At 35.2% G+C, this 24,770-nt stretch overlaps 1 protein-coding gene across 1 annotated transcript in view; it reads left to right on the plus strand.

The window, feature by feature from the left end:
• Nucleotides 1-24,770, plus strand: part of TRPA1 (transient receptor potential cation channel, subfamily A, member 1) — a 45,092-nt gene that overhangs the window by 13,728 nt on the left and 6,594 nt on the right. The window contains exons 8-24 of the mRNA XM_009335074.1: nt 1,906-1,954; nt 5,723-5,822; nt 6,727-6,827; nt 8,124-8,293; nt 8,382-8,546; nt 9,906-10,020; nt 11,287-11,453; nt 12,343-12,436; nt 13,092-13,151; nt 14,547-14,645; nt 15,493-15,563; nt 16,037-16,184; nt 18,973-19,062; nt 19,273-19,442; nt 21,457-21,586; nt 21,732-21,914; nt 22,891-22,959. Of these exons, the coding sequence (XP_009333349.1) occupies nt 1,906-1,954; nt 5,723-5,822; nt 6,727-6,827; nt 8,124-8,293; nt 8,382-8,546; nt 9,906-10,020; nt 11,287-11,453; nt 12,343-12,436; nt 13,092-13,151; nt 14,547-14,645; nt 15,493-15,563; nt 16,037-16,184; nt 18,973-19,062; nt 19,273-19,442; nt 21,457-21,586; nt 21,732-21,914; nt 22,891-22,959 (1,981 nt within the window). The remainder of the gene's footprint in view (nt 1-1,905; nt 1,955-5,722; nt 5,823-6,726; nt 6,828-8,123; nt 8,294-8,381; nt 8,547-9,905; nt 10,021-11,286; nt 11,454-12,342; nt 12,437-13,091; nt 13,152-14,546; nt 14,646-15,492; nt 15,564-16,036; nt 16,185-18,972; nt 19,063-19,272; nt 19,443-21,456; nt 21,587-21,731; nt 21,915-22,890; nt 22,960-24,770) is intronic.

Below are 24,770 nucleotides of genomic sequence, written 5' to 3' on the forward strand. Positions count from 1 at the left end.
TGAAACCAAGCAAAGCACAGTGATGATGGTACCAGAACTGACTTCAACATGAAACACTGCATACCATCTCCATTTTTCCTGCCCTGGAAGATTATTACAACAGATGGAGCCCGAAATAATGGACTAAATGAACTCACTGAACGTTTTAGAGGGATGGCCCACAGACTAAGGGAATGATATCTCTGTGTGTGTGTGTGTGTGTGTGTGTGTGTGTGTATATATATATATATAAAAGAGGGGGTGGTGATTAATGAAAATGTACTGGAAAATATGAGACTTGAGCATGACGTAGATGGTATAGAATAAGGGGTGGATATTGTCCTGGTTTCGGCAGGGATAGAGTTAATTTCCTTCCTAGTAGCTGGTACAATGCTGTGTTTTGGATTTAGGATGAGAATGAAAATGAATGCGCAGCAATGTTTTAGTTGTTACTAACTAATACTTACACCAGCCAAGGACTTTTTTGTTTCCCATGCTCTACCGACTGAGAAGGCTGGAGGTGCACAAGAAGCTGGGAGGGGGCACAGCCAAACTGGCCAAAGAAACATTCCATATCATGTGACGTCATGCTCAGTACATAAACTGGGGGAAAGCTGGCCTGGGGGGATGCTGCTCGGGGACTGGCTGGGCATCGATCGGTGGGTGGTGAGCAATTGTACTGTGCATCACTTGCTTTGTGTATTATTTCACTCCCTGTGTCTGTGAAACAAGAAAAAAAATATTATCAGGAATCATCAGAAAGGTAGAAAATCACCCAAATCTCTCAAAATATAAATAAACTGAATAGGAATGTTAACTTGTTGAGAAGTGAAGGAGCAGTGAAGCATAGGCAGGACTTGATCCATTCACATTCCTACTGTCATGTTTCCATCTAAGTGTTTTATAAAATTACTTCACTCTCTCTTCAGGCACCTTGGAATTTATTTTGAGTGTGTGTGAAGCAATCAGTATTTATGGATAGCTGGAGAGGTCTGCTATAGATAATGGAGGCATCTGTATTTATCTGGAACCATGACATGATTTTTAAAATACGTCTTCCGAGTAATCAGTTCTAACTATAGTACACCCTGTGTTATTACCTCTTGTAACACTAAGAGAACTGTTATCTTTGAGATATAGTACAACCTTGGAACTGTCCTGTGTTGCTCATTGAGTCAAAATATTTAATAGGGGTCTGACTTCTGAAAACATTTAGAGTGTGTGTATTAACTGTGCTATACTTCCTGCTTTGAGCATTTTTTTCCTATAATATATAATTCAATGTCTTATTGTAGAATAAAACCTGAGAATTTTTCATGTGTATAGACAGCTTTAAAATATTTTTAGTAAATTAATAAATGTCATCCCGATTTATATCAGCATATTATATTTTTTCATATTTTTTCAAGTAGACTTGCCTGCCACAGTCAGAATACATGTTTAGCTATGTCACTGCCATTTTAACCCCACTCTAGCATTATTACACAAAATATGTAGCAAGTTATTTTTGAAGATTGGATCAATGAAATGGATTTGAGGCTCTAGGTCTGCCTAGAACAAACTGAGTCTGAAGTTTATGGAATTCTATGTTGACTTTGTGTGTTAGAGCGAAAGATCTGACATATGAAATGACTCGTTCTGTTAAAAATCATTGGGAAAATGCCTGTTGACCTATCAGTGAGGTCTTTGTTTCCTTCAATGTATTAATTGAACTGAACTTAGTTTAAAAACAAAACTCCATGACAAAAATGGAAACAATTTATTAAAATGAATTATGTAATAAAGGTATTTCTCTGTCTCTTTATTTTAAAATGTATTTATTTGAAAATATTAGAAAATGCAGCAAATGGAGAAAAATGCTACCCTTTGGCTTGAAACTTCATTGTCCTTTCTAATGTTACTGTATTTTTGCATTTTTCCCCACAGGACAGCATTGTTTGATCATTATGAACTGGCAGAGTATTTGATTTCAATGGTAAATATTTAATCAAGCAACATGTTTATAGAGATTATTGCTATCTATTGCTACAGGTCTGCATAGAGAAATTCATAAAAGAGAATGTGTTCTCAGGTATAGGTTATTTAGAGAGAGAGATAGAGAGATTTCATAATGCGTAATTGACAGTTACAGTACAGTGGTAGTTATGGCTGCATAATGGCATCCCACAGTTACAGAGGATGAAAACTTGCGTTTTTATTTCCATTTTACTTACTCAGAAAGGTTTCATAAACATCTTTTACCAGATATGACAAACTGGTTCAGCCATCCTTACTTTTAGGATATGAACTACGAAATAAATGCTAAACATGCATTGAATTTAATCTGATTTTTCCAGAAAGAAATCCTTTCTTTGAAGTATGTACATATGATTGTTCTGATCTAGAAATATTTTTTCCTCTGTGTCATTTGAGGGAGAAAGAGAAGAAACATAACCGGGGATGCTACTAGCTATGCTCCAAGTGTCCATTTATACCAACTAAACTAAGGCTCATATAACCATTTATATGCCCCACTCTGATGAGGAAATTTTCAGAAGTCAGCAGACTTCTTTTCCATTTTACGTATGTTTAGGTTTTTTACTTAATTTCATGACAATTATATTAAGAAAAATTCTCTTCCACATTCAGTTTTGCTTTTCTCAGAAACATGGGATTGGATTTAGTCAGAACTAGATGTTGTGCTTATTTTTAATTCAAATGTGAAACGGTGAGGTTTGACTGCTTAAACTTGTCTGACAACACAACCTATCTACAGAAGTTATTACCTGATAAATATAAGCACAAGTTTTTGCATGTGGAGGCTTGTGCGCAGAAAGTATTAGAGGGAATATCTTTAACACTGCATTTGCTAAGAACAAACTTTTATTCCTTGAGTATCATTTTGCCTATTTTGGCCTCTTTCGTAGAATCTATGCTGAGGGTTTGTTTAGCTTTCCAAACAAAGTTTTGGAAAGTTTTCATAAACCATAAAGTTTTAGGACTGTTTTCATTTGCCCTGTCTGGGAGTGGATCAAAATATGCCAGTTGGGGTTAGTGGCATGCGGCATGTACAACCTGTGCTGCCTGCTCTCTTGGACTCCTGGCAAGATCACTAGGTATCACCTGTGCTGTGGTGTACACGAGGGTGAAAAAGAAAAGGTGGAGCAATGTTACTGCTCAAAAGGAGTAGCAAATTCCAGTTCAGAATGGCTTTCTAGTTTTCATAAAGAACAAAATTTCTTTATTTTATAGATTAAATACCCACATTTCATGCACATTAACTTACAATGATTACTTCCTTTATCTTCTTTTTGGTACTTTTTGTGTCTGAAAATAAAAGCCATTGTAAACAGATACAGTGTTACATCTAGCTCTTCTAGATAGAAAAGGTAAGATTAGCTATGCTAAACAGAATTGTCCAGGCACACCATGTATGCTATTTACATTTAAATTACACCAATTTTTTTGTAAGTTGTAGGTCAATGTGCCACACAAAAATCAGAGAATCAAACTCCACGGATATTTCTTGCAGAGCTTTTCATTATTTTGCATTTGGCCTCAACATAACATGGCAATGAGTATGTGCTCTTGTTTTGGTGAGATGTACAGCTATGGTTTGCCATAACTGAAGGCCAACCGAAGCCTTAAAAAAAGGCAAAAGACAGAAAGCTAGATCACTATTCCCAACTTCTAAACATTACAAAACTTTATAGCTTTAAAGAAATGCTATAAAGCATTGGTTTGCAAATCAAGCATTTTAAGCACAATGACTTTAACAATAATGTCAAAGTGGCCATTGTCACATTAGGTGCACAGTATCTGCTTTGTGCATACAAATGGCGTGATTGTATTTACAAGTTATGTACATAACTGTAAAGAAGAATAAAGACATGAAAATCAGAAAGTTCTCATGATTTAGCTAGTATCTTAGCAATTTCCCTGCATCTTTTAGTGTTTTTTTTTTTCTTGTGTACCGGACAATTTAGCATTGAGGTATCTGGTGCTTCCTGAGTTTACTTCATTAATTTTATTGAAACTTGCTTATTCAAAGTAAATAAGCAGTAATTTTTACACATTTTCTTGCTTCTTTTTTTGAACTTCCTTTTTCCTCTTTTCCTTCTTTTGTTTTCACTAAAAGAAAAATGGAAGATTAAATTGGTATAAATACTAATTGATATTTACAAAATTTGCATAATATTTATTTTTATATTAATGTCTGTTTAATTCATATATATTAATGTATAAATGCAAAAGTAAAAGGAGTTCAGAAACTAAATTTACAAACTCTTAATTCAGCTGTATTGTAAATGTGGTAAATATATGTGGCACTATATGTTACTCGTTATTGTGATAAATAATGATGAATGCTGCTGAATTAATTTTGCTGAAGGCTGAACAATGATGTTAGTGGGAGGGAAGATGATTAAAGATTGCTTATTAACTGGATATTGCTGCCCTGTATTCACTGAAATGAATGAGCCACTTGGATAATAAAGGTCTGTTTCTTCGATGAATAAGAACATTTTTAAGATATTGTCTGACCTTATAGAAAGGTAACTGGGGAAAGGGTCCTGCATGTGTTACTCTCAAACATTTCATCAACCTACATTGGAAGCTTCCTGTTCTCTGTGGTAAAGTAATCATTGTACATTTATTAAATATTTCTTATTACTACATTACAGATTTTACCATCCTAGAAAGTAAATATTGCTCATGATTATGATTAATTCTCTCTCGAATTAGGACTGGACCCAAAGATGATTCAAGTTAATGGAAAAACTCCCATTGATTTTTTTTTCAACGATCTTTGGATATTATCTGAAATAAAATAGATTTTTTTGTGTACTTTGTTTAACTCATCCAATTTGACTTGCAACTCAGTATCTAGAAAAATTAGATCTAAAACATCATAAAATACACATACATCTCATTGGTTCATTTACTTGTATCTTCATACTCCCTTGCTGGCGGGATTTCTTAGATAGATATGTTTATGCTCATAGTGTTTTGCTGATATGATCATAGTGATACTGTGACCATAGTGACCATACTGTCCTGGCAATATGCATCTTGTGCAAAAACAGACAAAACAGCAAAACTGGGCTTTTGCCAGAATATCTCATTTGAGTCCTTGTGCTTCCCCTAAGGAAAAAGGTAGTATCAAAAACCTTGAGTTTGGAGAATAAAAATGTGTCCGCTGTTGATACAACTACTGTGGAGTCAAAATTAACTTGGCTCATATAGCTTATGATGAAGAACAGAAAATGAAGATAGATCAAGCTGTACAGATCGAACTGTACTAATCTCTGGATGCATTACTTCTTGAACAGTATTCATGTAGCAAAGAGGTTCAGAAGGGTCTTGTTCTGGTAATGGTTTGATAGGTAAGACCACACATTCAAAAGGGCTGCAATTTTTATATTTTTCCAGAGCTTCAATCCCAGTATTTTCAGGTTAGAATTCCAGATTTTGAGTATTTAAATGCATGGAAAGGTACCCTAACAAAAGATCTTGAGTTCAGTATACCTAGAAGTAGGCCACTATTATTTAGACATCTAAATTTTTATATACGTATAGATGACTGGGCTGTGGCTGATAGTTTGAAAACATAGCAGTTTTATATAGAGATGTAATGTGTTCATTGAATTTACTTATCTGGAGTTACTCAGAATGCCTGTAATTCTGCTATGCTTATAAAGGGCAGCACCATTTTAAAATTTCATTTATTCATTATTCATGATACACTTGAAATTCTTTATTGCAGGGGGCTAATATTGATAGTGTTGACATAGAAGGTCGATCCCCGCTTCTGTTGGCCACTTCCTGTGCGTCATGGAAAATTGTGAATTTACTGCTCTCAAAAGGTAAAAAGGAATACACATATGATATGCTTCCTTTGAGCAGGGTTCATACATGTTAAAACTCTGTGTCTAACTTTCCTCTCGATTTCAGTTCAGTACTTCAGCATACAGTCCAGGAGCAGCTGAGCCGAACAGCTGCACAGTGCTGGTATCCCCTGAGATAAAGGAAGAATTAGTGAGATGATTTCACCCTTTTTAATACAGAGTGAACAGGCTGTAGAAAAATGAGTATGCCATGTGTCATGCTTCTCAAGGTAGAGTTGGCATTGGCACTCCATCCCTGCATTCCTTCGCAGTTCACAAAGTAAGCAGAACTGTGGAATAAATACATCACTTACACAGAGTCGTGTTTCGTACCAGCAATCAATCTTTAAATGTTAAAGCCCATATTTCAAGTGTTACCTGTGATTTTATATAATCACAGTCACCTTGAAAATGTTTGAGCTATATCTTTCAATTGGTACACTTTTGGTGCAAGCTAATTATTGTCACTGTATTTCCCCTTGTTAATAGTAATATAACTGATTTTGTTAATAAGCCCTGTAATAAGTTTTGAAGCTGTAACAAGATTACAACTTTAGAAGAGGTGATCATCTGCATCTTTAAATTACCTCTTGGTTTGCGGGTGCTCAGTATCTCTGAATATGAGGGCCCCACATAAATCTTAGTGCTGCAGTGAAATACAAGATGCATACACACATGAGATAACGTTGAAATCTGAGTGTCAGTAGGAGGTTTTTTGTAAGTAAAATTATATGTTATAATGTTGACTTGGAATAATATTTGTTATTTTATAGATTTATGAACACATTTGTTCAATGTTTGTTCCTTTGTCTTAAACTTCATCAGTTAGTGCCAGGGGCCAGCAGTTTTGAAGTTGCTGGTATTTATTTCCGTATTTATCTAGGAGCAAATGTATCATTAAAAGATCATCTTGGTCGGAATTTCTTGCATTTGACGGTATTGCAGCCTGGAGGATTGCAGCATCTGAATGAGAAATTTCTGCAGGTACAGTAAGCATCAATTTATGTCTTTCTGTTACTCTTACTAGAAAATGTAAAGAAAAAAGCAGCTACCATTTTATTTTGGAATGTTTGTAAAAGTTTGTGGTACTTGTTAAGTTGCCCAGTGTCACAGAAAATAGTTTGAAGAGGTACATACCTCTCATGAAAACATTTCAAAGCCAATAATACAGTTTTCTTATTGCCAGGCAAAGGAATAACATAATCCCATAAATTATTTTGCTGTTGGGGGATTGAATAGCTCAAGAGGTAGGCAATAAAATATAGAACTTTTCACTTCTGTTTTCCCAGCTTGCATGCAGTAAAGCTAGGGGACGTGCTCATATTCAGTCAAGCTCTAGGGCTTAAATAGCTTACAGCATATTCTGCAGGAGCTTTCTGTGGACTGGACTGTAATGAAGCCTTGGATTTAGTTTTAAAAAGGATTTCAAACATGGGTTTGTATTTGGCTATGCTGAGGTGAAGCACTCATATTGCTAAAGCCCAGGCTCGCTTGAAAGAGTTAAATTTGCTAGCCTCCAGAGCTCCAGAAACAACCTTGTAAATGTGAATCAAGTATAACTGATCTTACAACATCTGTTGAAATCTGTAAACAACTTTGATTAGTGATGCAGAATGGATTGAACCTCCCTTTTCAGCAGACGTAGAGAATCAGTTTTAAACCAGCGATAACTCTCAGTTGTCTGTATTGACTTACTAATTATTGATCATACTAATAATTCAGACAAAGGAGTGGAGCAGGCCGGGGGAGGAGATTTTTAGTTGCTTTAAGAAAGGCTATACATAGGATAGTGTTAGACAAAGTATGGAGGAAAAACAGGGAAGTGAAGATGAGAAAGAGAAATGAGGGAAATAAAATTACACTGTAAACCAGTGAACTGATGGTTCTTGACAGCCAGAAGTTTTGCTACTGAATACAGACTACAGACTACCCTTAAGTTCTGTACAAGCCTTCTGCTGACAGCAATGAGTATTATGGTTGAATGGCAGCAAAGAAGAATCTCCTGTATTATACTGGTACTGTGGATGGATTGCAGTAAGGGTGCAGAGTGGCAAACTGCTGTGTTCTTCAAAGAGTAGTTGTTTGAAAAAATGGTGACCCACAAATCAGCAGACATTAAATGCTCATTGTTGCTAAATTTACTTTTCCTAAAGTTTGTTTCTTATTTTTAGATCTGCTTTAAAGTATTAATGCTATTGTTACAAGCTATTAGAAGCTGTGGAGCATTAGTGATATAAATGTAATGCTGTGCTTTTGGGGGTTTTTTTGGGGGGGTAACAGATGGAACATATTAAAAATCTTGTAGTGGATGAAGATAATGAAGGATGCACTCCATTGCATTATGCATGCAGACAAGGTGTGGCCCTCTCTGTAAATAATTTACTCAGCCTCAACGTTTCCATCTACTCTAAGAGCAGGGACAAGAAGTCACCATTACACTTTGCTGCCAGGTTAGTAGTGCAGTCTAGGCAATGGAATCAATGCCATTTTTTCCATCTGTATTTGTTTGACATTGAGTTCTATGTTTATCTTTCAAAGCTATGGGCGCATCAATACGTGTCAACGACTTATAAGAGATATGAAAGACACAAGACTTTTGAATGAAGGTGATAAGAAGGGAATGACTCCCCTTCATTTGGCAGCCCAGAATGGTCATGAGAAGGTAGTTCAGTTTCTTCTGAAGAGAGGCGCCCTTTTTCTCTGGTAAGGTTACAGATTTCCATTCATTAAGGCAAAAAAGAACTATCACCCTACATTTTATGTCCATCTGCTGGGAAGTTAATACAATATAAATATAAATACAATATATGAAAATATTAAATATGTTAATATATACAAATATAAATATACAATATAAGAGCATATTTATAAAATATTTGTAAAAATAAGTTGATTGTGCATTGCTTCAGCCTGACACATAGAATCATGGCTAGCTGTAAAGCAAGGCTTCTAATGCTGGGGAAACTGAGGTTTCTCTAAATCCAACTGAGAGAAGAATATTGAACCTTTTGATGGGAAAAATATTGTTTTGGAAATATAATCACATCAGCTTCACTTACAGGCTTGAGCAGGGCTTCTTAGGATTGGTGGTTCATAGGCAACTTGCCTTTCACTCTAAGTCCTGATTTCAGGACAAAGATCCTCAGATCATTGGCAGCTCCACAAAAGCTTCCAGGCTCACACCTGTAAAAGCCTGGAGCCAAAGCTACCAAAAGTTTTGAGTCCTGTTTCCAAGGTACAGTCTAGAGCTTTAACTTTCAAGTCCTGTGCTTCCAAGTCCACTGCAGTTAGACCTTGGAGCTAGGGGCCTAAGTGTTCTGAGGAGATCCTTTAGCAAACAAACAGACCTGTCATACGCTCATTATTTGTGACCGCAGAGGACCCACTAAATGAACTACTGTCAAACCCTTTATTTCCAGTGTCCTTAGCTGGACTAGTACACCTAGCAAGGATAGAGATGATAATATACATACACATATGTAAGTATACATATGTATGTATGTATATCTATGTGTACACATGTGTGTGTGTATTTAGGCTTAATTTAGTCTTAAATCTGGCATTTTTAAAAGAAATGTCCTGGTAGTTTCTATGTGATAAAAGGCTTAATGAGTTTCGTTATACTAAGATGAAGTAATATTAATAGGAATAGATTTGTGTGCTTATAATGTTTTGTATATTCACTATCTTTAAATGCAAAATTCTGTAATATGGCCATGATCTATGCCACATCTGTTGCCAAGTATTAGTAACAGAATATTGCAAGCATTTGTGTCATTTTCAAGGGGCGTGTAAGAAAATGGGTGCAATCCAGATATATACAGAAATAGAGAAAGAGAAAAAAAGAGAGAAGGAGACCCAAATGCTATTATTGAGTTGAAACTTTTACTTCCGAATGATGCATTGATAATCACATAATAGTTGACAGAAAGCATGGACATGTCTGCAGTAGTCATGCCAAAGAAAAGAGGTTTGAGTCAAAGGAGGAGGCAGTTACATTTACTTAACATTTATAAAAAGTTTTCCATTTATGAGTACTAATTTTATACCACTACATGTAAGCGATTATAAAGGCTGGACAGCCCTGCACCATGCTGCCTTCGGAGGATATACTCGCACAATGCAGATCATTTTGGATACTAATGTGAAGTGTACTGACAGAGTGGATGAAGAAGGGGTACGTGTTCACATAGCATTATTTGTTTCTTGTCTGCTATTGCTTCTAGACCAAACATCAGTGGTATGCTATTAGTAGTTTTCCACTGTGCATTACGTGTAATATTCCATTTCCTGTGGCAGATTTAAAGTCTTTATATTTCACCACTGTTAAAGTTTATTGCTTAGATTAATATGATTGCTGAAATTGTTATCCAGTTCTTATAAGTGGGAGACAAAAAAAATGTAAATAGCCTAATAGAAAATATAAAATACTGAGTATGTTAGACATGTCCCTCTTCCCCTCTTTACAATGCAAGAGTATTTTAACAATGTAGTACAAACATTGGTAATTTAAATTTAAAGAACATATACAGGTTAAAAAAAATCCAGTATCAACTATAGCTCATTAACATATTGAAATCCATCTGTTCTGCACAGTGATGTCCAACAGATACAGCTCCTATCTTGCTCTGAAGTTTGGACAAATGCAGTATCTGTTGGGTCAAGACAGAATCCATTTCCTGGATTGGAGACCTCTTGTATGAACCTGCATAACAGTTCCCCACCAGAAAACAGGGTGCTCATTTTAAAGAACTATTCAGTTTCCAACACAGAAGGTGTTGCTAATTTCTCTGAGAACTGGTGCTGAAAACATTTAGAATTTTTAGGTTAGGAACAAATCTTGCCTAGAAATTAATGAGAAGCCAATGCTTAGTTCTTAATTTCCCTCAGAAAAATCTGGGTGAGTTGGGAAGCCTTTCAAAAGTCAGTTTCAGTGTGACTTGATTCCTAAACCACTCATTGCCTTACTTTTATGAAAATACCAAAGAAAATCACGTTCCTCTTATAAAACTGTGCCTGCAGATATTCTTGCAGATTTGTTCATATGAGCACATCTGGATATAATTGGATGCTTCTCTTCCTGATTATCAAATGCAGGTGTTCTGTATCTGTAGATGCCATCATTTTTACCTATTTGTGACTTGCACTTTGTTAGTTACAAAACTAAAAGATATTAATGATTGGCCTTTCTTACCTACAGCTGAGTTTCCTCCTCAGATTTAGCATTACTGTATCTGTAGACATAGAATGAAGAACTTGTCTATAATCTCTATCAGAATCTCTGTGACAATATTCTACTTTTTAATGTTGCTCGTAAAAGTATTCAGGACTTTCAACTGAGAATAGCATGTGGCTTTTCAGTGTCGGAAAGGACTGAAATATATACTTTTTTTTTTTTTAAATTATTCTCATGGATGGATCGCTGTACTACTTTTCTGCACAGAACACAGCTTTGCACCTGGCTGCAAGAGAAGGACATGCAAAAGCAGTAAGGTTACTTCTTGACTATGGTGCGAAAATTCTGTTCAACAAAGCAGTAGCTTCTTTTTTCCATGAAGCAATACACAATAGGAGAAAAGATGTAGTGTCTGCTGTCATTTTGCACAAAAGGTAAGGTATACAGAAAATGCTTTTTGAATTTATTTTCTGTTGTATTTTGTTTTGTTTTTTAACTGAGATTAAGTTCTGAAAACCTGTAGTTTAATAAGTAAGACTGAGTACATACTTTAAAATTCCAGAGATTACGTTGTGTTCTAGTGAGAGTAAATAAAAAATGGCATAATTGTAATGGACATCAGACATGTGGCATGTTGTTTTCCATATTAGATTGAGTATTCAGATTCTGTTAAAAAAAACCACGTAGAAGCTATTAGAAATAAGTAATCCTTCCTATGTCTTTCCTCTTCTTACATACGTAATTTTGGCCTTTCACATAATGCTTCAATACCTACAGAATTTTAATCAAACTGTGAGTACAGCTGATACCATTCAAGAGACTTAATTTAAAACTGTTGTTTTAAATGTTGCAAATATTTAAAAATGTGACAGTTCAACTGCAGTTTAGAATATTTTATATTACAATATAGTGAAGCCCCACTTCAGGAATAAAAGTGTTGCACCATTGCCTAATGATCACATCTCTTGGTAAGAGTTGCAGGAATACTGCCAGTATTTTACTGTATTTATTATTACTCACCTAATCTTGTAACCCAAGATTCCAGCTTTAGTTCGTTTCATATTTTTTAGAAGGTCTTAGCATAGTTGAAATATCTCTGTTTAACTGATAACAGAATTAAATATGAATCATTCTTAGAGAAGCATCCAGAATGTTACTCAATTACTCCCCAAACAGCTGATTTTCTAATTGATGGTATGTAAACTTGTTATATATTGTGATTTGCAAGATAATATCTTAAATAAAACTCAAATAATCTAAAAGTAGTTACTTTAAAAGAGAAGCAACAAATTCATTTTCCATTATCTCAACTCGTTTTTGCAGATGGGAAGAGGCTGTTGTGACATTCTCTCACTATTCTAGTGCCAATAAGTGTCCTTTGCTGGAAATGGTTGAGTATCTTCCTGATTCATTTAAAGTGAGTTTTCTGCACATATTAAAGAAATGACTGCACAAAAAAACCTTAGTTATGTTGCATCTTTTGCCATTGTTTTTCTAATGCTGTCCTCACTAATACGTATTATTATAAAATGGAAAAAATATAAATTCACAAATTGATTTAATTGTATTTTAGTGATAGTTTCAGTTTGGCCAGTTTAGTTTCTTTAGTATTAGAAAAAGTTCTTAGCTTCCTGAGGTCAATGGAGTTATAAAAGTATAAAAGTATAGAGTATAAAAAAGGAGTATAAAAGTGTTGACCGTGGGAAGAGAATTGGGTTCAAAACCATTTGAGATATTTTCTCCTTCTGAGTTAACTTAAATGACGCTACAGAAATGTTTTTTTATTACAATAGCAAGTGACTTGGTATGTATATATTCATAAACACTTCACATTTTATACTTGTAAACTAACATGTAGCCTCATAACCTGCATAGTTTCATTGTTTAACTCCTACATGTGAACTCTGGAGTTTTATGTCTTCAAAACATACACCATAAAATCTGACTGAATCATCACTTCCATTAGATGACTGCTGTATCTGAAGGTCATTTTCTTCAGGTACAAACATTACATTCTTTCTGATGAATGTTATCTATATCACCTTAATTCACTTTTCTGTTCATCTGCAAAGCTGGTTTTGGACAACTGCATAATTGAGTCTTCAGAGGAAAAGACAAGTCGAGACTTCTATGTAAGTGAATGAAAAAATTTATGAAGACTACATTTTACGGTCTTAGGATGGAATATGTTACAACGTGGCTGGCTATATGTTAGCAGCAGTACATTATTTGGATAATAATTAAGTTAGAAAATCATCAGCTTGGCTTTTAGCTACTAATACTGGACTAAATTTTAATACCTCTTAAATATTTTCTATAGTTGCTATTATAGTTCTATAGTTGGTAAATTGAAATCAGCCAGTATTTTAACTTGATTTATGAATAATTCAGTAGTTATTCACCCATAACTATATCTGAATCTGCACTTTCAATATATATTTGGCAAAAAACTCCTCAGCATTAGGATGACTTTTAAAAATTACTTCATCAGATACTACCAATCTTCAGCTATCAGTCTTTTTTTTTTGTCAGCGAAGCCACTTATTTAATTCTCTTTATTGCCTCTGTGACCCTGAAATGAACACATTTTTGACTTGAAAGTTTGGGAAGTACACAAGACGTATACTTTAATGTATATGTCAAGTTCATATGGATAAGATACACTTGTAGATGAATATCAGATCTTAACAGAAAACACAGGTGACTGATCTTATTTTATCCTTTGGTCTGTAAGCAGCTTTGAAGTTCAGTTTCTGTAATCTTCATGCTTATGCATTTTAACAAGTATAACATTAAACTTGAGCAATCTATAGACTTTATCTTTGCCGTGTTAATTCTTGCAATCAAGCTGGGTATCTGAGGTTATGGATATTTCAAAATAACAGTGATAGAAGACATAGTATCTATTTATATGTATCAAAAGCATGCCTATCATAAGTAGTACAGTTGTCATCAATAATTCAGAGTCCAACGTGTTTCTTTTTTGTAAACTCTTGTCCAAAGTCTTAAGTAGTAGGTTGCTTTCACAATGCTAAGGAAGCATGAATGTTTTACAGTTATGTTACCTTTGAAACCATATTGAAAACCACCTTATCAATTATGACATTGGATTGTGTCTACATCATTAACAGAAAACTTGCAAATTTTCTGCTATTGTACATTTTCTTTATATTGTGTTATCAAAGCCATATAATTTTAAATACAAGCTTTTCTTCAAAGTCAACATTAAAACAAATTACAGTTATGAGAATGACCTTTTTAAACTGTAATATTTTAAGAAGAAATGTGTGCTTTTTATTTTACAATTCAAAATGACTGTTTGTTTAATCATCTTACAGTCACAGATGTGTATCTTGATGGCATATGTTCACTGGCAAACTATCAGTATACATCAGTGTTCTAATTACTTTGACACAATATGCCTTTTTTTTCTCTAACGGATAACCTTTTTTAAATTAAGCACATTACCTCAGTCTTAGATTATCAGTTTCATCACATTTAAATGCTGCTGTACGTTTATTATTCAGATTGAATATAACTTCAGATATCTTCAGTGTCCCCTGACGCTTAACAAGAAACTGAAGGATGGTGAAGACATTTTCTATGAACCACTTACCACTTTAAATGTAAGTTCTATATTTTACACTGACATTGTTCCATGCTGTCTTGCTTTAGATAACATCAAGACGTTTGACTTTTTCCTCATATTTCTTCTACAAAGCCCATAACTCTGTATATTTGAAGTATATTGGAATGAAGTATGGGTCAAAGTTCTTATAGTCTAAGTAAGAAATAACATTTCTTTTAGGTTTAGGTAAAAATTCTTAGTTTATTTAAACAACTATGAATGTTTCAAGAGAACATGCTATACGTGCAGGTAATACATCAAAGAAAACCATACTCCAGTCATTGTAGTGACCATGCACTGGAATGTAAGGCATTGAAAAAACTGACAAAACTTATTTTTTCATATGTTAATTGCAAAATACTTTCTGTGCCTAAAACAAATTTTGCTGTTCTTTCACATTGCCAGTCTGTTCTCTCATTCTTTGTCAGAAAATATTTACAGAACAAACTTTCTGGCTTAATTTGATTACTTTTTGGGCTTCCTGTTGGCAATTAGACTTGGTATACTGTCTATTAATAAATAAATAAGTATTTTCTCATTAAATGTAACTAGAAAACCTTGGTCATCTCACAGGTATAGTTGGCAATAGTCTGTACAATTTTTTAAAGCTTGAAATAGACTAACAGAGCAGCAGGAGAGCAGCTGGATGCCTCAGTAGGCAGAGAAGGCAAGATAGTAATAGCTTTGAGCCAGAGTGCATAAATAAAAGAACTTTGCAATATCTTACAGACATTTTACTTTTCATTAGGCTAATATTCAAGTAAAGAAGGTGGCCTAGCAAGTTTGTAAGTACTTTACTTAGCTAGATGAGATCAATTTGATCATTCTGCTTTCTTGTTTTGTAGGCCATGGTACGCCACAATCGCATGGAGCTACTCAGTCATCCTGTGTGTAAAGAATATTTGCTTATGAAATGGTAGGTGTATTTTAATGTACATAAAATATAATATTGCCTGTCAGGATGAAGGCTATTGTGCCTGAGAGTTGTTTACTAAGATGTACATATTTGTAGTGTTGACTGAAGCAAATGTCTTTTCCATATAACCTCTCATAAGCATATTTAGAATATGCTGATGATTATCATATAAAATGTAGCTTAGCATTTAGTAATAATTCTTTTATATTTACAGCAAAGACAAACACTATCTTTGTTTCTGCTTTATTGCAAAAATATATAATAGGATTGCCGAGTTAAAAAGAAATGGAACAGTATTTCAGAATGGCCAATACACTTTTGTCCACATAAAGCTCGATGAACACATTCATCACAAAAGGACATTTTAAGAAATGTTTATTTCCTCATCTTGAAAACATTGTTGGCTGTTATATTTGAATGCATGCTCTTCTAAATTTGTGAAGTGTTGTAACTTTAACATTGTTACTTTCAAGGATGGCCTATGGATTTCGAGCACATCTGATGAATTTAGGCATATATTCTCTCGGTCTCATCCCACTGACTCTTCTGGTCACTCACATACAGCCAGGAAGACCTTTGAATGGAACAGAGATCTATGAAGCAAGGCCATTAGAATATGAGGTACTGACTTTTCTTACTAGTTACAATATGTTTAGGATTTTTATAGCAAAAAGGTATGATTATTTAAATAATTTCTAGAATTATTTATGATTTAGCAACTCTAAGGAACAGAACTGAAGTGTATATTTTTAAACATTCAGTCGCACTTCTGTAGATAATTTTCAGTTCTCATTTCTTATTTTTCATCTTTTCTGAAAATCTTACATCTGGTACACAGTTACTTCAATTTCTCCCCTGAAGTAAATATTTCTTTAATGTTGAAGAAAAAAGATCAATGTGTATTTAATTATGAAAAGACAGAAAACAGTGGATTCTTTAGCTTTCTATGTCCTTTTAATTTTCAACCAAAATAACTGGATATTGCACTTTTAAAATTTGACATTGAAAGATTCGTCAATAATAAAGTGCTTTTGGGTATTCAAATACATCTTTCTTTGCCCATATGTTTTACTTTCCCTTGCAGGCCCAGTGTTTCTTCATAAATTATGAGACTAAGACAGAACATTTTTTGCCAGACTGTATATAGGTACCTCATGTACAACGTAACAGTGAAAAATATAACAGCAGAATTCAGTCATATATGGATGGAAAACTCTGTGAAAGGTTTTTAAGTGTATTGGATGTTTCCTACAATCCCTGTTAATAAACTTAAAAGAAAAAAAAATAGAAAAAATTGTGTTGTGCTAAAATGTGAATGATATACCCCCATTTTGGAATTATGTTATCTCAAAATGAAAAACTTGATTAGGTAGCAAAGTACATATGCATCATGACTTTTGAATATTTGTGTCTCAGTCACAGCTGTGATAGCTGTGGGGCTACTCTAGTAATTTATGAATATTGATCTTGTTCATGACATGTATTGGATGGAAATGATGCTTTAGTTGGGGCCATAAGGAAAACAAGCAAGGATGAACCCTGTCTCAGGATAAGCCCGTCCTCCATAGATACTTTGGGGTTGTTAAGAGACAAAGCTCAAACTTTTTTTCAGAAGCTGGAACTGGAATAATTAGGACACCATAGTGAACCGAAGAAGTTAGACTTGCCAGGTCCACCGCCACAGGAGAATGAGGCTTTAGAAAAGAAAGACATTGGTGCGACTGGTTGATGTCCTTTTTGTAAGTGTTTCCTTCCTGCAGTTAAAACTAAGCAGTATGCTGTCGTTTAAAGAAGGCTGTGTTGTCCCTAAGCTGAACATTGTACTAGACTTCCGGAGAAGTAACTGCAAGTTCTGCTGTTTATTGAACCTGTGAGTACAACTCATGCATAGTGTTACATTCCTGCGTCCATGTGAAGGGCAGGAGCGTCACAGAGCTCTGTCTGCACGACATGAAGTCATATATTCTGAGAAGAGACACCTGTGTCATTAGCCCTGAAACGGTAACATGCTGGTGTTAACGGAGACAAGTTTTTGTTGTGTGGTGAACTTTTCAAATGATCCATTTCAAATAAGTGATTTTATCACTAAAACCAAGGATTTTGGCAAGGAAAAAAAAAGGCAAGAAAATATTTTACAGTTCTTTTGGGAGAGAAAAGACATAAAACTGAAATAGGAACTCAAAAAGGATATGCTAGTAGAAATATGAAATAAAATAAAGTCAAGGGATATAAAAGGTTCATGAGGATATCCTGATATATGAAAAAGTCTGGAGAATCACATGCCCAGCCCAGTACGTGTGGGATTCTCGAAGATTCAGAAGCCAGAACTAGAAGAACTGGAAGAATTCATGCTCCACTAACTAATCTTCCTGGTGGAAGACAGGAGAATGACAGGAGCTGCATACGGCAGACAGAGGAATGACTCAGACTGACCCAGGTCCTTGAATCATCAGAGACTGGGTGGAAGAAGCATAGTTGGAAGAGGGAGTCCTGTCCTTCAATGAGGAATGATGCCAGCTGGTGGAGAAAGCAGTGCACTGAACAGGAGCCGTGAAGGTGCTGCCTGAGAGACTAGAGCAACAGCAGTACATATGAAATGTCATGCACTGGAGGAGACAGTGTCCTAATGACCCAGTAATGGGAATGGAGCGGGGAATGCCAGCTCTGTAGGGTTGCAGAACACAGTGTTACAGAGCACGGTGTTAGGGAACATGGTGCTATACTCTTAACCCAGGTTAAAGAAGGACATCACAGTGGGGCAGATGCTGATGTGTATTGCAGCACCACCGAAAAGTGAGTGCCCTGAATTTGTGGTCTGCCTGTGAGTTAATGAATCCCTCAGGTGGGGAATTAGCTCTACAAGTTGAAAGATGAAATTCACTGTTGCTATCTATGCCAATAGAAGGCTTTTCACAACAGAGTTGTCTTTGCCTGTACTGCTTGTAAAGGGAGACATCAAAGGGAGCAGCCACATAAGGATGCCAGGACTTCCAATTTGTCCAAAGACTTCTATTGCCATTCTGGATACTGCAATATGATAGTGAAGTTATGGACAACAGAATTGGTCTCTATGTTTATCCAGTGGCAAAACAGACTGATAATGTGGCATAAATACTGCAATTTCAGTTCCCATACTCAAATAGTAGTAATAAGGAAGTCGCACAGTAACTATTTATCATGGGAATGCTCAAACTTTCATACTTGATTTGAGTTTTTTAAACACAATATACGTGACATGGATTCCACAATAAATATTAGTAAAACAGAATTTAGATAGTAATAAGTTTATTTGAGGCAAGCTAACAAAGTTTCTTAACTTGGCAATATAATGTATATGTGGTAGGTAGAGCTGAAATAAATGTTCATTTAATAATTTCTAATTTGTTTTGTGCTCTGATTTTTGTTTCAGAACTCATACTTCACAAGGGTGTGTATGTGTTTAGTTTTAATTATGAGTTTACTGGGAATCTGCAAAGAAATATTTCAGCTCATTCAGCAGGTAAATACATAGAGAAATAACGTTAATCAGACAGTGTGCTTGCATAGCAGTTTGTGTGATATTGAAATAAATCTGATTTTTCCCTAATTAAAAGGGAAATAAGAATTTATATAAGATTAAAAGTGAGAAGAGGATTTCAATAGTGTATTGAATTCAGTCCTTTAATGATGCATGACTTGTAAATATGTATCTGTCTCTCTTAAATCCTAGAAATTGAAATACTTGTTGGATTACTCCAATTTACTGGACTGGACCATTTATACTACAAGCATAATTTTTGTGTCTTCTTTATTTATTAATACACCAGCTCATTTGCAGTGGGAATGTGGAGCAATTGCTGTATACTTGTCTTGGATGAACTTCTTGCTTTACCTTCAACGGTAAAAGTTACTTACATGCTTTACAATAAAATACTTTTAATATTTTCAGATATTTTATATATCCTAAACCGTGACTGATCAAGTGTGATAGCCCTATTTTTTTTTTTTTTTCAAGCTATATAAGTTTCCAGATTAGGACCATAGGAACTTTTTAACCTTATGAACTGTAAAGTAGTTTTCAGTGTTTTTCATGTAGAGAATCACAGCATGTGTTATGGCAACTAAAGAAATAACAAGATTTATTTTAATGTTAAGTAAACAAAGCCACTGCCTATGTCTTTTTAAAAACGTTTCATTATACTGTATAGACTTTCCCTTAAAAAAAAAAGGATATGAATTACAAGAGGCAAAAGGATGTCTGTTTTTATAAGTAATACCTGGGAGAAGGTAAATTCTTTTATCATTTTACAGATTAAATGGCACACCCCACTTTTCTACACCAAGAAAAAGAATTATAATGGATGAAATTATTTCTTTAGTTGACATTAGGCCTATTTATTGCCATTAATGATCTTAATGCTCTCACTGGTACAACAGTGTCCAAGAGTTATGGACCACAGGAGAGCTGGGTGGAGGGAAAAATAGTGTGGGTGTAGTGCTTAAGACTAATAAATTAAACATGTTTGTGACTGAGCAGGACTGCCTTGCACAAAGATGAGGTGTGGCTGATCAGCAAAAAAGTGGTGATTTGGAGCTGTTCAGAAAATAAGGATGACAGTATGTGATAACACTGCATATATGCTCTTCATATTCTTACTGTATATATGCAGTAATCACCCCCATGAGGTCTGGCAGACAAACATGGCATTTGCTGATTAATTTCAGGATCATTTTACTGTAGTTGGGATGTTTAAGGACAAGGTTTGTAAACAGAGTTAATGTCATAAAGAGAGAGTACCTTTATGGTACTGCCTTTGCTGGCAAACCTTGTCCTACATGTGTCTGACCTTAGATGACTAACGAATGGGCGTGTCCCCTCTGCTGTGTGCTGTGAGCAAAATGGGGGTTGAACCTAAACAGTAAAAAGTAAATTCATGATTGCCCAACCTTCTTTCTTCTGCTAGATGAAATGCTTCCCTGGCCTGAATATTTTTCATTTGTATAGCAGTAGAACTCTACATGTCATTTTTCTAACTCATTCAGGCCATCTTTTCTCAAAGCAACCTGTAGCTCCATTGACTTCAATGGAGTTTTGCCTAATAAATGCCTAATAAACAGAAGATCAGGTTTGCTTTACTTCCAGCTTGATCTTTTCAGCCTTCCACATAATATTTCCGGGGGAGAATCCTGTGGAGGGATTTTCTCAGTTGCTACTGAGAAATTCATTCATCTGGTCCCTGAATCTGGCAGAGGATGTAAATTCCCAAGTTCAGGTTTGGGTGAAAAGGTCACTTAAACTGCTTTATGACAACTCATGTTCTGAGATCTAGTTTCGTTTAAGCCAAGAATGGGAGAAGCTTGCCAGATGATGGACTGTTGTTGGAAACACAGGTGTCTTAAAATTGTGCTACTCCCCTTCTCTTCCTGCGCAATGTTTCTTTTTGTTTGCTTGTTTTCCATACTTTGTAGTGTCATAAAAAGCAAAATCTTTTTAAATCAGGCATGTCCTGCTAGATGGATCATGGTGCCAGTAGCCCTTTGTTCTGGTTGCTATTTTGCTTCGAAAAGCAGCAAAAAATGAGAAAATTCCCTAATGTTATTATTCCAAGTGCAGCAGTTGTACAACGTTGTACTGTCTGTGGCTATGGAGAGAGTAAAAGTTGTCCATGAAAAATAGTATCTTGAAGAAGTACTGCTCTAGTGTATTAAAATATAAGATTACGTAGTTTAGGCTTGCTGTAAATAAGACCACTTGCGTTCTTTTTGATGTGAAAGTACAACATGTTCGTACCATCTCAGAATGTCTCTTTTCAGACATGAAAATCAGGATTACTTATTGCCTTACATTAGTAACTGTAAAGGACTCTAACTTCAGTATTTACTTTTGCATCTTTTCTGTTTACTTATTGCCTAGATTTGAAAACTATGGCATCTATGTTGTGATGTTCTGGGAAATTTTGAGGACTTTGATTCGGATTGCTGTCGTTTTCTTTTTCCTGATATTGGCCTTTGGACTGAGTTTCTTTGTCCTTCTGGGTTCACAGGTTAGTTGAATGGCATAGTTAATTTTTATCATTATAAATATTATTTTTGACTAAAGAATCTCAAGAGGTTTACAAGTTTCATCAGTTCGGGTTTTTACTTGATTTGGGTTTTTTTTCTTGATTTTGGTGTTTCTTCTTTTTGCAGCAAACGTATAGCACACCTCTGCTTTCTGTAATGAAGACATTTGCAATGATGTTGGGAGACATTAATTACCATGATGCATTCCTTGATCCACTACTAAGCAGTGAATTGCCATATCCATTCCTGAGTTACACAGTTCTCATTATATTTACCTTGCTTATTCCAATCCTTCTTATGAACTTGCTAGTAAGTAAACTAGTTATTAATATACAAAAGAGGTTAAGCACAGGTTTACACCCAGGTTTAGCATATAGAATTACTTTAGTGCTGATTTGTGACATTCATTCATTATTTAACAAATTGATATTTTCAGTAACGTATTAAAAAGATGCCTTTCCCTGGACTCGTTTTCCCTCCAGTTTACTGTTCTGAGTATTTTCCCACAGTTAACTCTTGCAGGGTTACCTTGTATATCTTTAGGTAGTAACTGTGATGGAATTTGCATTGGAGCTGCAATGTATTATTATGAGGTCTTGATAAAGAAAACTGGGGAACAATGATTTTAAGAAGTACTTTGATAAATGCGTGCCTCCTAGACTAGACATAGTCTTAATGGTTCAACCCCGTGCTAACAATATTTTTTTTAAAAAAGCCAAACCCCAGATCTTCATTGCACACAAAACAGCAGTCAACAGTAGTGTTAAAACTAACTAATGAGCCTGACCTGAACAAAAAGAGTCAGAAAACCTGGTAATGGTAAGAAAGGGGGAAAATATGTAATACAGCTTCAGCCATGTTCCATTGAACATCAAATTTTTTTCTAGGAAATCAGGTTTTTATATGAGCTGAGCAATAAAAATCAAACAATTCAGGTTTTTAAAGTAAGTTATTGCTGCCATGATCCTATTCAATCAAGAGGTCAACAAGTTTTCTAACAACAGCAGTAATGAAGAATCAAAAAGAAGGGATGTTTTTTTTGACAAATCTTTGAAGTAGCTCTTTAGTGCCTTACTGGTAGACAGATAGTTGGCATTAAAAAAGCTTACGATGTTTCTTGATACGGATTTTCCAAATATGCACAAAAGGGCTATGTTTCCAAATTCAAGTGAAACAAAATAAATCTAACTTTAGAGTAATTTTGGATTTAAATGTGAATAAGAAATACAACTGAAATCACAGACTATGAAAAAATAGATAATGAAATCTTTCTTGGTATTTTTAGATTGGTTTGGCTGTTGGAGACATAGCTGAAGTACAAAAATATGCTGCACTCAAAAGGATTGCAATGCAGGTAAGTAGCATACCATAGAAGCACCAACTATAGGAAGTAGATATCATTGTTAGAACACTATTCAGATAATTAGCTGATTTATCATCAACATCCCTAACTAACATCTTAGCATCTCTGTAAAGCAGCTTGGTGAACATGGGCATCCTATCCTGAATCTCATTTTCAGTCATGTGAGTCATTGTCAAGGAAGTGTATAAGCAAATGCATTTTTAAGGAACTTTTGAACAGTCAGTTCAATGAATTTGAGTTGTTCCAACAACAGAATCTCAAAATGAGTAAATGCAATGTTTGAAATTGGAGAGTTGCCTTTTAAGGAGAGAATGCAGTGGAAAGAAGGTTAAGGTACACAGAAATCAAAAGGGCACCACATTCATTGCAGTATACTGAAGACTCATGCTAGTTTGTGTATTGAGGATACCAGGTATAACTAAGGAACTTAACGTCACATTCCTAAATGGTTTTAGTTACCTTAAGGTGTATAAAGACATCTAACAGAATTTCTGTTGAAATCAGAAGAGTTTAGTAAACTATATGCTTTTGAAAACTATATGCATCGTAGATATTTTTGAAGTAGCTTTTGCAAATGTAGGCCTTATGGCTTACATACTAGGACTAGGGCAATAGCACGACTTCATAAAATTTTCATTTTAAGAAATGATAAATTTGGCATATAGTTTTCAAAAGCTTTTTTTCCTTGTGAACTGTATATCAAGCTCGACTTTCACAAGGGGATATATACACAGTATACACCTGTCAAATAAAGAGTAAAGATTACTTCTCACTAACATGTTCTTAGAAACTCTGTCCACATGCTTTCTTGAAGTTCTGCTCAAAGTCTGTATTGTGAGAGCAACTGACCATTCATAAAATTGATGCAGGGAGTGGCTTTGCCTATGTTTCCTGCTGGCTCTGCTTTTTCTAAAAACTGTCAGAGCCTACCTAGTGGCTGAGCATAAAGAAGAGAGGTGTGCGCAGACAGAATACCCAAGAACAAGAACAGCTGAGAAATAACTTCTGGTAGTCACAAAACTTTAAATTCTGTGCTGTACTTGCTTTGTTCAAGCATATTTGAAGAATTCTCTTTTAGAGTAACATTTCCTCCCAAGAGATATTTCTTTTGCTAGAGATACAAATTACTAAAGCAGAGGTATAAGGGCAGTTCTTGTAGCAGTTAATGCTTTTCACCTGTTTAGGTATTTCTTTGCCAACAGAATGCTCAGGAAGGATGGTGTCTTGCAACTTCAGACAGTACTACAAAATCTTTATTAAGCACGTAACCTTCTGTATGTTTGACAGGATTATGGATGTCTGCAATAGGCTTCTACTGTACATCCTGTTCTGAGATACATGTGCTCAGTATTTCTGTAGCAATTTGAGAATGACTGGAAAGGTAGCATCACCTGAAAAGGCAATCATATCATAGAATCATAGAATAGTTTGGGTTGGAAGGGACCTCTAAAGGTCATCTAGTCCAACCCCCCTGCCGTGGGCAGGGACATCTTCAACTAGATCAGGTTGCTCAGAGCCCCGTCCAACCTGACCTTGAATGTTGCCAGGGATGGGGCATCCACCACCTCTCTGGGCAACCTGTGCCAGTGTTGAGTGCCACCCTCAGCGTAAAAAATTTCTTCCTTATATCTAGTCTAAATCTACCCTCTTTTAGTTTAGAACCATTACCCCTTATCCTATTGCAACAGGCCCTGCTAAAAAAATTGCTACCATCTTTCTTTTAAGTTCTCTTTAAGTATTGAAAGGCTGCAATAAGGTCTCCCTGAAGCCTTCTCTTCTCTAGGCTGAACAACCCCAACTCT

Source organism: Pygoscelis adeliae, unplaced genomic scaffold (genome assembly GCF_000699105.1).
Source record: "Pygoscelis adeliae isolate BGI_AS28 unplaced genomic scaffold, ASM69910v1 Scaffold101, whole genome shotgun sequence".
In the NCBI taxonomy this organism is placed as follows: domain Eukaryota; kingdom Metazoa; phylum Chordata; class Aves; order Sphenisciformes; family Spheniscidae; genus Pygoscelis; species Pygoscelis adeliae.